The following is a 12,603-nucleotide window of genomic DNA, read 5'->3' on the forward strand; positions in this document are numbered from 1 at the left end:
CTTAATAAACAATAGTGCAAATAGTTGGACAAATATTTCACGAACAGGATTTGAAACAATTTGGCCTTTGTGGGAGGAAAGGGTTGTTTCTGCAGGAGCCCTAAACTGAAGCGTGTGAGGCTTGACCCTGACCCTGAGACCAGAGTTCTCTATAACATTGTAAGACTCACAATTGACAAAAAAAAAAAAAAGAGAAAGCGTCTTTTCTATTGCACACATTCTTTTTCCTCGTCAAAGGAACCGACATTGCCGACAAGGCAACTTCTCGCAAAAATCTCTTAATAAAGTGAGAATAACCAGATCCAAGCCAAAACCTGAAACGAGGGGAAACGAGCAGACTGGGGAGAAAGTAATGACATGAATGGAGCTGGTGCTGTGACAGTAACAGAACCAACATTGTCTGTCAACATGCACCCCGCTGGATACCAGGGTGAAGCATCTTCATTAGCGAGCAGTGTGAAACAATGTTTTTGAGCTCCTAAAGAACAACACTGCAAATGTCACAGAGCTCTCATTCATTTAACTATCTAAGTTCACCATGAAGTCTTCAAATTAGAGCGGGAAACATTTCCTGGTGCATGAACTGTCACGATGATGATGATGATGATGGGCGTGTGGGAAACCCTGTCATCATGTTGCCAGGAAACCAGAAAGTAATCAGTCGGTGGTGTCGATCACTCTGTCCCCAATCTCTTCAAACAGGCCTTCATTTCCTTTATGTCACCTCCGCTGTCGCTGTAATATCCTGTCTGAATTACCATGAGCTGAATGGCTCACTCGGTGTTTTGCGATGGTGCAGGAAGTCATGGAGCAAAAAATGAAAGACGAGCAGTTGTGGAAGGAGGGAAGAGGAGCGAGGGCAACACCGGAGGAGATATTTATAGCCAGCTCAGCTCAGCTCACAGCGCTGTCTTTAAGATGCTCTTTTTTTTTATTCCCACCAAGCCTCCTCACTTTGCTGATTCTCTTTCTCTGACTCTCTGTCAGCTTTCATGTGCACATGTGGCGTTGTTACCCGCTAGTTGAGAAGGTAGAACAAAGGGCAGCTTAGGGTTAAGCGGGAGCACAGTTAATGGTCACACAGGATGCACTTTGGAGAAAGAGAGTTCTTATCCCTCACAGCTGGATCTCTGCTGCCAGTTTATAGAATGAGGAACTGGTATTCATCACCACACAAATAAGTAAAAGAATGCTTCAACAGTAATTCAACAGGAACTATGCTGATTTGCATTCTTGCCCAGAGTTAGATGAGAAGATAATAAACTGGACCAGCTTAATTTAGCATAAAGACTGTAAACAAAGTGAGCTAGGAGTCAAAATACAGCAATACAACTCACTAATTATTTTATTTTATCTTTGCTTGTTAATAAAATTTGCCATTTTATGTGTTGACTATTTTTTGGCGAGGAGCAGTTGCCAGGCAACCAGCGGAGATTCCTGGAAAAATGCTGCGTTCCCTTTGAACTGAGTTGAGTTCCCACTCAGACATTTCAACTAGAACGCCCCCTGAAGTACTGTATACTTCAGTACACAGACAGTATGTTGCTACGGTATTTGTATGCGCGTATACCGACATAAGGCATTGTTATCAACTGTTAACAATGACCTTCGATGGCAAACCTGGCTGGAGAAAGTTTTCCTACGTGTTGTACTGGAACAAAGTCAACTCTGATGTGAAAATATGTAAATGCGAAGCAGTAATAGTCCACCAACGACATAAAACCACAACGACTCATTTTCACACGTTGGTGTTTGTACAGATAAACTATGAGGTGTTAATTAGTGCGCTTTGGAGGTGTAGGTGGATTTTCATTTTCTTTGGACAAAGCTAGGCTCGTCGTTTCAACCTGTTTTAAATCTGTATGATCATTACAGCTAAATGGCTTCTGTCGGTAGCTTCATATCTATAAGTGATGTATGGGAAGGGAAGTGGCACAGTTTCAGTTTAAGCAATCGGATGTGTAGCTGCCTGAAAATGTGGAAACCACAGCAAAGATGCAACAAGACAAACCCTGTGTGTGTGTGTGTGTGTGTGTGTGTGTGTGTGTGTGGAAGAAGATGAAGGGAAAAGGGTCTTTCGGCACAGCAAAACTAAACTCAAACAATCTATCGTCTTGTTGTCCTACCCCCCTTAAAAACCGTATCACCTCACAACCCATCCATCTAAAAAGAATCAACATAATTATGAAAGATTCCTCTGCATTTATTGTAATTACTGCTGTACTACTATCATTATGTAGTAAGAAATAAAAAGGACACAAGTTCTAAAGAAAAAAATATTTCAATATTTATTTGCGGTACAAACATGTCTTGTGTTGTTTCCATATACTGTACAATACATGGGGTCAATGGTATTTCCTTCAGTAGACAGAAAGGTGAAACTGCCCCGGTTAACATGCCCCTTGTTTCTACACACAGACAGATTGCATCTTCTTTTAAAAACCGTTTACAGCACAATACAAAACAGCGATTCAACGTGTGTTCGAAGCTGTAACACGATGCAAGATGCATTGTCAAAAAAATCCCTGAAAAATTCCTCACTGAGGTAACATTTTTAAAATCATTCACTTTTTCTTTCACTTTGTGTTTGGCGCTGCCGCCCCTCTCTCTGCTCTCGCTCGTCTTTCCCTCCCGAACACATTCCTACCGAGATGTAGCTACAAGTTTAAGGACACAGAAACGGCCGTTCCCGTGGTCTGGCAAATTTACAAACAGAGAAAAAGACTTGATTTCTCTTTCATTGTTACAAAGACACACACACACACACACACAAAAAAAAAAGAAAGCAGCTTGAAATCATCCATTTTCTTTTTGAATAGAAAAGCTCCGTACTGAAATATATTTCAATCCTAGGGTGCAAGTGATCAAGTTGTTTTTCTTATTGTAAGTGGGATATAACTACAGACGCGGGAAGGCCATTCAAGCGTGGTAGTATTAGTTTCATCTCTGATGTTATAGGAGGAGATTTGCATATAAATTCTAACATATATATACTTAGATATATATTCATATTGAAAGGCCACAGGAATAGCATAGAGCACATTATATCAAAACAAGACGGAGAAAGACGTTTTAATTATATAAGCGGGGTGGTGTAATCCTCTAGTTTGAAACATAACTGGCATGCTGACCCACAGCTCTGGCTGTGTGAAGCAGTGTGTGTGTGTGTGTGTGTGTGTGTGTGTGTGTGTGTGTGTTAGTGAGGGCCTCTTTCAAGTTGGTAACGGGCACGTCGGCCCTACATTTTGGACACCCCAGGTGAAATGTTACTTCAGTCCACAAGCCATATCGAGCTGGATCTTGTATAATCATAACAGAATAGATATAGTACAAAAGAAGAAGATTTAAAAAATGTTGAGGTCGTGAATCTACAAAATACTGCAAAAAAAGGTGTTTTGATATATTGCAGAGTCACAAAGAGGACCTTGTGTTACGGTAAAAAAAAGAAAAAAGACAGCTCGCTGTCCATTATTACCATGTTCTGATTCAAATAACAGATAAACAAAAGTTTCCTTTTTACACAACGTTTTTCTAAAGTGAGATACAAAGTATTGAACAGTCAGCATTAGAAACAAGTTAGAAAGATTATGTAAGGCCAGCTAAAACCAACCTTCTCCAGATTCAACTGCTGTCCCCTGTAAAACCCAGTCCTTTGTTTCCGCTTAGACCCTGTCCACATCCAAACCTCTGCAGCTCGCTTTTAACAATGGGCCTCATGCAAGAACCACAATCATGTAAACAGATTTGTTCTTTAGTGTGCAAGTTATTTATTTTCCTTTTCGTTTTCTTCGACATTTCAACCAACTACAAGTTGTCCTCGGACCAACAGGCCAGAGGAGGACATGCAGGTGGTCTGAACGTCACTCATAACTCTACAAAGAGCTGGGACTCCAGCGTCATGATGGCTTTTAGCATCTTTCACAGTCGGCAGCGCAGACAACCGTATTAATAGCCTGCTAAATGTTATGTCTGCTCATCTAATCTGCTTTTTACATGTTTGTGAAGAAAAAACGTCAGGCTACCTGTTCCAGCAGAACAGGTAGCCTTATGAAGCAATTCTAAAGCGCCAATTATGGAACAATCGCAACTCACCAATGTGCACGACCTCATACACAGGTGGCCGGAACCAGCTTGAGACTTGCGGTTTACAAAAAACTAAAATGTTCTTGCATGATGCCCAATGTACCTACAGATAGCAGGTAGTACAGATAGAAGTGCTGCAGTGTTGTTGGACTCATTGGAGGAAACTTAAATTCTTTCTTTGGGGGGAGTCTTTGTTATTAAGGTGCTTCTGATGTGGACAGGATCTCAGAAAACTCCTTAACTACATGCTGTGTGCCGCTGTGTTCAGCAGCAACAGCAGTTAAAAAAAACGGTCCTCATCATTCATCTTCCCACCTGGTAAAGCATCATCCAACCCGTAGTTACGTCTGCTGTTAGAGAGCATACAGTACCACAGCATGCTCAGGTATACAAAATAATATCTGTTTACTGTCAGCTCTATTATATATATATTTATTTATATCAATTTATGCTTAATATATCTTTCATATACCCAAGGCTTAAGGGTGAATCAACTCAAGACAAACCTTTCTTTGACAAAATGGGTGATCCCTTTGCAGAAAAGACCTTCCTTCTGTTTCCACCAATGCAGTTACGGGACGTGAAGCTATTGAAGTAGCTAAGTGCAGTCTGTAGCTGAGGCCAGTCCCAGTCCACAACACCATAATACCAACACCAAGAGCAGGATACTATCGCAGTCCCGTGTCCTACACAGTCCTTTTTCTTTGTATTTTTGGTAAACGAAACCTAAGATAGGACAACAAATTGAAGAACTTCCTCAGAGGCGAGAAGAAGTAAGGTAATACAAGAGTGCACCTCCCCAGACGACCTACTGATAACATACTGTGGTCGGACAATATGCGACGTGAGGAAATAACCGAGGAAGTTCAGCAGCTTACTTTCTAACTGAACGAATCAAAACAGCTGGTGGAGACAACTGGTACTTCTGGTAAGGCAACTGGATGAACAGTCGTACTGGGAAGGAAGTAGGAACTTGCACTTGAAAACAGTTGGCCGACTGTCGACTCGCCTTCACCCCCCCCCCCCCCCCATGCCCTGATCTTGCCCGCTGCTCGTCTTTGCCCCTAACCCCTGAACCGTGTCCTCTGCTCCCTCCCCACTCCGCTGTGCAGCTGTCGGGACTCGTCGCAGCCTGGGACTGGCCTCTCCTCTCCGCTCCTCCTCTCTGAATGTCTCTTTATCTGCCTGCTTCCAGCACCAAGTGCCAACAAGTCAATGGCTACACCACTGTGCAAACTGCATTAGGTCATTACAAACCTGAAAGGAAAAATGAAACTTCAAAAAAAAAAAAAAAAAAAAAAAACCGACGGCTTGGAATATCACAATAACGTTCCTCTTTGTTGCCGTCTCCACCCGTTCTTTAGTTTTACAATCTCTTAAGCCATTGTTGGATTGAAAAGATACGATTTCTATGTGTATATATATATATTTATATAAAGGTACAGATTTGTGCGTAAATGTACACAAAAGCATACAAAAATGCATAAAGACATACTGAATTTTCTGCTATGTACGTTGACATACATACAGTACAAACACACACACTTTGTATATGTGTGTGTTAATTCCTTGGTTTGTAAAACTCTACATTCAGTAGAGCGAGATTTTCCGACAAGTAAATCCCAGATTCTCCACTTGGCACCAGTCAGCTCGGCCAGAGAGCCGAGAGAAAGACAGAGAGGATGTTGTTGTCTCATAAGTCCAGCGCTGTCGATTTTTCCTATCTTTGTATGAAGCTGTCTGTCCTCCCGCGTCCCTCGCTCAGTCACTTAAGTCTCCTCGGTTCTTTGTGACAAGACAAGTTGATCGGGGCTCTTCCTCCCTCGATTTCAATCAACTCCCACGGCGGACGCCATTGTAAACCCATTTGTCAGTTCCCCCACTGGGTTTGAAAAACACCTCGTCCCCTTTTTAACGCCGCACCTGTGACCTCCACCTGCCCATCCGACGCTGCCCCGTCGCCAGGCGCTCAGACAACGAGCCTCGGGAGGCTCAAACGTTCATTAAAACCGCCAGCTTCCCTCCAGTGCAGACGCTTGTTATCGTGGTAACAACACCGCCTTTAACCCCACCCAAAGAAAGGAACAGTCACCCCACTCAAGTTTCATCTGGACTCCAGCGTGTCCAGCTGAAACACATTGTGATTGGTCGGGGTGGTGAAGAAGAGCTGGTCGTGCGTCGGGGAGGTCGAGTGGTTGTCACAGGGGCTGTTGAGGCCCAGCGTCCGCTCAAAGTCCAGGAGCTGGCCCATGAAGTTGAAGTTTGGGGAAATGTTTGACTTTTTCCGCTTGACAAAGTCGTACGCATCGTTGAGTGACAGGTTGAGCTTCTGCATCAGGTAGGCCACCGTGACGGTCACCGAGCGGCTGATGCCGGCCAGACAGTGCACCAGGATGCCGCACTTTTTGGAGCGAGCCTCGTCTGAAGAGGAAACCATGAGAGAGGTTCAGATTACAGATGTTTCAGCCATACATCCTAGCCTTCACATTACCATTGAGCTTTAGAGTCTGTGCCTGTTCTCATAAAACAATACAAACAAGGAGAAGAAGTATTATTTTCCATTTTGTTTCTCTGTAGTGTGAATGTGCTTGTGAACTGAGATTCATGAATTATAATGGTGATATTGCAGCTGCTGTATTTAAAGTTTAGTTTTATATGTAATTATACTGTATCGTTTGAATATGGACCCCGAAAAGACTAGTTGTTGCTGTGTTAATAACTGATGACGATGAACAAAATGTACAGAATATCAATTACATAAAAAAACTCCAACTTCTAAACTAGCTTGTTACTATTAGCAATGGTATCCTATATATATATATATATATATATATATATATATATATATATATATATATATATATATATATATATATATATATATATATATATATATATATATATATATAAAAGATGTGAGGCAACATCGTGCCATATAGTCAGGGTGAATAGCAAAGTAAGAAATAAACAAAAAGGATGAAAGGACATCAATAATAATAATAATACATCAAACTAAAATAAATATTTCTGCACTTTAAATACGATTGTTGCTTATTTATTTATATCTAATGTTATAGAAATAATGATTATCAATCACTGACTAAAACCACATTTTCAGGCACTTCTAAGCAATGGATCTTATGACACGAGATTCAATTCTTCAAATGTAAATCAAAAAAACATCTGTACCTCAAACTACACCAGATTTTGTTGGTATTGAATTACAACTAAATAGCAATAACTTGTGCGACAGAAATATGAAACGTTATATAATCACAGCATAACACAGGCTTACTCCAAGTCCCAACGCTGACGACTCGACCTCTCTTTCTCAACATTTATTACAGTTCTTCTGCTTTCTTGCTCTCAGTCTGAATACAGAAGCCCACCTTACATTATTAAAGGCCTACATCCATCACCCTTCTATCAGTTACGAGCCCTTGCACTTGCATCACTGCAGGCCATTGGAGCCAGAGAGTTAAGTGCTCCTTTCCTTTCTTCCTCTTTTATCCTCTCCTTTCTCTCTCTCTGCCTGCATCTCTTGTTGTAGGATTGGGGTCAGTTGGCTCTTGAGCTCAGGCTGCCAAGCGGATGTCGAATGGAATTTATATGTGATGTGTGCTCACGTTCCACGACTATACACGACTCAGAAGTCAAAGAAGTAAACCGTGGTTCACTTGTCCTGACCTGATCTCTAGATTGTGCAGCGTTCCATCACTTTATTTGTGCTTTAAATGGATTATAACGCGGGAATTGTCCATTTATCCACCTGTTACAATGCCTGAAAACATCAAATTCCTCCATCTCTACATGTTCATACAATAATTTCAGATTTTTAAGGAATCTGCAGTCCACAGCAGTACATCCAAGGTCACATCTGGGTCTCCTTTTTCAGCCTGAGCGTCTCTCCTCTACCCATAATTACCATGCAGTTAAAAGACCTGATGTAATCCCTGCACATTACAGCCAGCCTGCAACATTTAACATCAGCATGACCCGAATCGGCCACGACCTCTGGCTCTGGCATATGTCTCACTTGCTGCCACCTACGCTGAAACATTAGCCTTAAAAAAAGAAAGTTAAATGTCAGGGGTCTGGACAATCAGACTGTGGTTCTCACTGACTCATCCGAGAGGGAATTCACTCATTCTCTGGGAATCAGAGGGAACGATGGGAATGACGGGAAATACTGAAAACGGGACGAGGTGAGGGGCTAGAATCCTTGTGGCTAAACTAGTGATGAAGTGACTGATTGATCATCTCAGTCATTTTTTAAGCATTTCACTGGTTTCCACGTCTGAAATCGGAATATTTGATGCTCTTCTTAGTTATGTAAGAGTTAAGTGAAAATTGTTTTAGGTTTTGGAGTGTTGGTTGGACAAAACAAGCAATTTGAGGGTGCCAACTTGGCCTTTGGGAGACTGTTGAGCATTTTTCACGATTTTCTGACTTTAATTAGTTGATAAATCAATTACTTGTTAGACAAATAGTCTTGCGGCAATTTTATAATTGTTTAAAATGTTTTATGCAAATACACCAGATGTCCAGCTTCTCAAACTGTGCAGCTTTGCTTCGTTTCTTTTTCACGCGTTAAATAGTTTGCGTTTTGGACTGTTGGTCGGACAAAACAAGACATTTGAAGACGTCGCCTTGGATTAATCGATAATCTAAATCATGGTTACCCCGCTGTTTCCAAAAAGATCTGTTGTAACGTAACATAGAGAGTTCCCTCCGCCTTTACTTACCAATGAATGAAATGGCCTCGGGGAAAAACTGAGAGAGGTTCTGGCTCCAGTGATCGGAGATGGGGATCTGTTTGTACTTGAAGTCCCCTTCGTGTTCGAACATGTTGGGCAGGTTGGGCGTCACGTTGAGGATGTACTTGATGTTGTACTTGCTGAGCACATCCAGGTTGGTGGAGTCTTTGGCACAGCCCAGGTAAAGGTAGGGCAGGATCTGGACAGGAAACGCTGGCTGGTTGTTGGGGAGCGGGCTGCCCTCTGACTCGGTGGCGCTGCCCGGCTCACGGTCAGATTCCCCGTCTGAGCAGTCGGAGCTGATGCGAAGTCCTCCCAGGCCGAGGACGGAGGCCGGTGGCGAGCTACTGGGGCAGGAGCAGTCCAAGTTGGTCTCGCAGTGCTCGGGGTACTCCGACTGGAACTTGTTGAAGCCCCCTGGAGGACGAGGAAAAGACCAGGAGAAAGTCAATGTTAGGATAAAAGCCAAGAAAATCATTTCCCTGGGTGGTATTAAAAAAGTGCCCTGTTCATGAGCACATGGCAAGGTTCTGTTATACAACATCTACAAAATGGCAGCTGAATGTCAAGTCTGCATGATACAGGGGGGGGGGGGGGGGGGGGGGGGAATCATGAACTTGAATGACAAGAAATAAACCTTTAAATTAGAAATAAAATAATAAACAGAGTTAAAGACAGTTGACAGGAACAATTTTGAAAAGAAACAACAATGTTGATGCTGGTAAATAATCAGCACAAATTATGTTTTCAAACATAACAATGTATTAAAACGCATTTTACCACTGTAAATGAATACTCTTATTACATGTCATTCATTAAAGCAGCCAGGTGTAGGAAAGACTACCCAAATGGAATCAATTTACATAACTTTTTTCATCAACTCATATAAAGACGAATAGATCATGAACATTATTCAATTTGCCATTTCTATTGTGATAGTGTTTTAATTAAATAACAAACAAAAAACAAATGTATGAGATTGTTGTTGCAGTTATTGCAGTTATTGCAGCCACGCCACCTTTTTACGCAACACTACACATTCATATTTTATAATGTGACGGATAAGAGGCGATTAGGGCGATATTGACGTCATTGTGACTTGGCAAACAGGCCGGACAGATGTGCTCCATTGAGAAAAGCTGAGCCCTGGGGAGGAAGAGCAGCAGAGCCGACTGTCCTGCTGCCACCGCGCGCACCACTCAGCGCAGTGGACTTTTTGTGAATGGCAGCTCGGCTTTATGACTCAAGTGTAACATTTCTTTTGATTGCCATGAAATCAAACACGTCCGCATCTTCTAACGCTACCACATGTTATTCGATTCATATTTTAGAGTCCTAGAGTCTTTATTCATTATTATTTTTGATTTTTGTTTCAGAGTGTGTCGTCGTCTCCTCGTGTCCTTGTTCATTCATGAAAAAAATAAAACGCCAGTCTTTTTCCTGAAGGAGCACAACATGGCGGGGCCATTTTTTTTTTTGCAGCATTTAATTGAAAACATATTTGACCCAGCTCTATAGACACGGGACACCGTTGAACGGTTCTTTAGATTGGACTATAATTGAAGCGATTCTACCCAAATAAGTACACAAAAAACAGACAATAAGCAGCATTAAGTGAAGGAAGTGCAATGTCAAACTTCATTGAGACTTCGCAGTGAGTTCAGCTCACGTGTTCTACCTCGTTTTTTAGTCGCCTATAATAACTGCTATAGTCGTCGAAACTGTCGCTGCCTCATTAGATGGATAGATAGATGTAAACTTTATTAATCCTCAGGGGGAAATTCGTTTGTAGCAGCAGCAATTTACAGAGTAAAATATAACATATGGAATGCACACTATCTACAGTACAATAAAATAACAGAGCAGATATTGAATTGAAGGAATAGATTAATAAAAAATTATAGTTATAGTTCATTATAGTTCATACATAATAAATAAGACACAAACCCTGTAGACAGAGGATAACAGCTGGATGTGTTTGAAGTGTCGCCACACTGTGACACTTAAATATCCTTACAAGCTATTTAAATATATGTAATAAAGGTTTTATACGAACACGAGTGGAATTGTCAAAAATGTGACGATGCCCCTTTCCCCAAAACAATATCTTCTCAAGCGGTTTGCTTCAGAGGTATCAAAGACCCAGAAAAGGGATGAAACATATACGTGCTCATTAATAAAAGCATCCCAGGTCAGATAAATCACAACATGGAGGTTGTTTAGTGCTTGGTGAAAAAGACACATTCAGAAACAGCCGCATATCCTGTAATTCCGCTCAGATAATTACATCAGATATTACATCAGAGTGAAATGAAACAATTTGTCTTTCCGTCAGTGGGAGTTATTTTTTTTTATGAATTAACTAGGCTACACCACAGAAGCGGAGTTTATCTTACCCTCCAGGTAGAAAGCCTTGCACCCGTCGTCCCGCAGTTTCTGCAGCAGCAGCCCCAGGACGGAGCTCCCCAGCCCGGACTCCTGCCGCTCCGGGGTCGCCTCGTCGTACAGAACCACCACGTCCGTCTTGCACCGCTTGACAAATTTCTCCTTGTCCTCGTTGTTGGGGATGATGGAGCGGATGGGGAGGTTGCCCTTCTTCAGCCTCCGGAGCATGAGGCCCGGGATGGCCAGGTTGATGGCCGACTCGATGTGCGAGGACTCGTACAGCTCGTGGGGTCTGCAGTCCAGCAGCAGCAGAGAGCTGGCCCCGGACTCCAGCTCCTCCTGCAGCCACTCCACGCTCTTACTCGACATCATCATCGAAGTCACGATCACAGAGTCTCCCCACAGATGATTTATTTTCATCAGGGAAACGTTAATCCGCCTGTCCCTTGGTGTGACATTTAAAAAATAAAGCAACACAACAGAATAGAGAGAAGACAAATCACGGCGCTAAACTTCCCTTCCCGCGGCCGCCGCTGCTCCTGCTGCTGCTGCTGGTCCTGCGGGCGCGCACGCACACACATACATCCAACACGCGCGCACCGATGCCCCTCTGGTTGGAGCAGGAAACTTGAACATGCAGAGGTTTCTTTCCCTCCTTCCGTCAGTCCGATAGATTTGGAGGTTTCATTCCAGTCCATGGACGTCCATTTGGCGAAGCTCGCACCAACTTCGAGGCGCCCGCAGAGCCACAAAAAACGGGCGAAAAGAAGCCTCGTTAGTGTCCGAGGTTGTGCGCTTCGGATGAGTTGCTGTCGCTAAAACTCTGGATTCTTGTTGTTATTTGACATGCTGGCCCCGTGGAGCGCCTCTGGTTTGTCATTTCCACTGGAGGCGTGAAAGAGGCTCTGCGGGCTTGTCATTGAGACGAGGGCGGGGCGGAGAGATTTAAAGGTGCAGAGCTGCGAAAGATTGACACGCGCTCAGGCTGCTTTCACCACATCCACGTCCATTCATTGATCGTCTGTACAGTGCGGTCTGATCATGAATGACACATTCGATTTAGGAATCTGCAAATAAAAGTCACAGGTAGTTTCTACACGGACACGTGTTCAGTTCATGGAACTGCAAATGGCCTTTTTATAAAGTGTGGTTGTTAATATGTCTACATTTTCCTCATGAATCTGAAATAACACTTTTTGAGATTTTAAATTAATGTTGGACCCTTTTGCCTCATAGCCTACTTTCCTTTATATTACTAAAAGTTGCAATGCTTTTATTACTTTACTGAACTCATGATTTCCAAATATTAATGAGAATTAGAAAAACAATCATTCTGTACTGAATGGACTTTGTGGTGAGTTTGTTTCCAGGGTGAGTA

At 42.5% G+C, this 12,603-nt stretch overlaps 1 protein-coding gene across 1 annotated transcript; it reads right to left on the minus strand.

The window, feature by feature from the left end:
• Window positions 1–5,239: 5,239 nt before the first annotated feature.
• On the minus strand, window positions 5,240–12,031 carry dusp7 (dual specificity phosphatase 7). Its single transcript, XM_079266178.1, has 3 exons — window positions 11,237–12,031; window positions 8,829–9,257; window positions 5,240–6,504 (listed from the first exon to the last, which is right to left on the minus strand). The coding sequence occupies exons 1-3, from the start codon at window positions 11,643–11,645 to the stop codon at window positions 6,188–6,190; spliced, it is 1,155 nt and encodes a 384-aa protein (XP_079122304.1). The 5' UTR covers window positions 11,646–12,031; the 3' UTR covers window positions 5,240–6,187.
• Window positions 12,032–12,603: the final 572 nt, after the last annotated feature.

This window comes from Melanostigma gelatinosum, assembly GCF_949748355.1.
Source record: "Melanostigma gelatinosum genome assembly, chromosome: 3".
Taxonomy (NCBI): Eukaryota; Metazoa; Chordata; class Actinopteri; order Perciformes; family Zoarcidae; genus Melanostigma; species Melanostigma gelatinosum.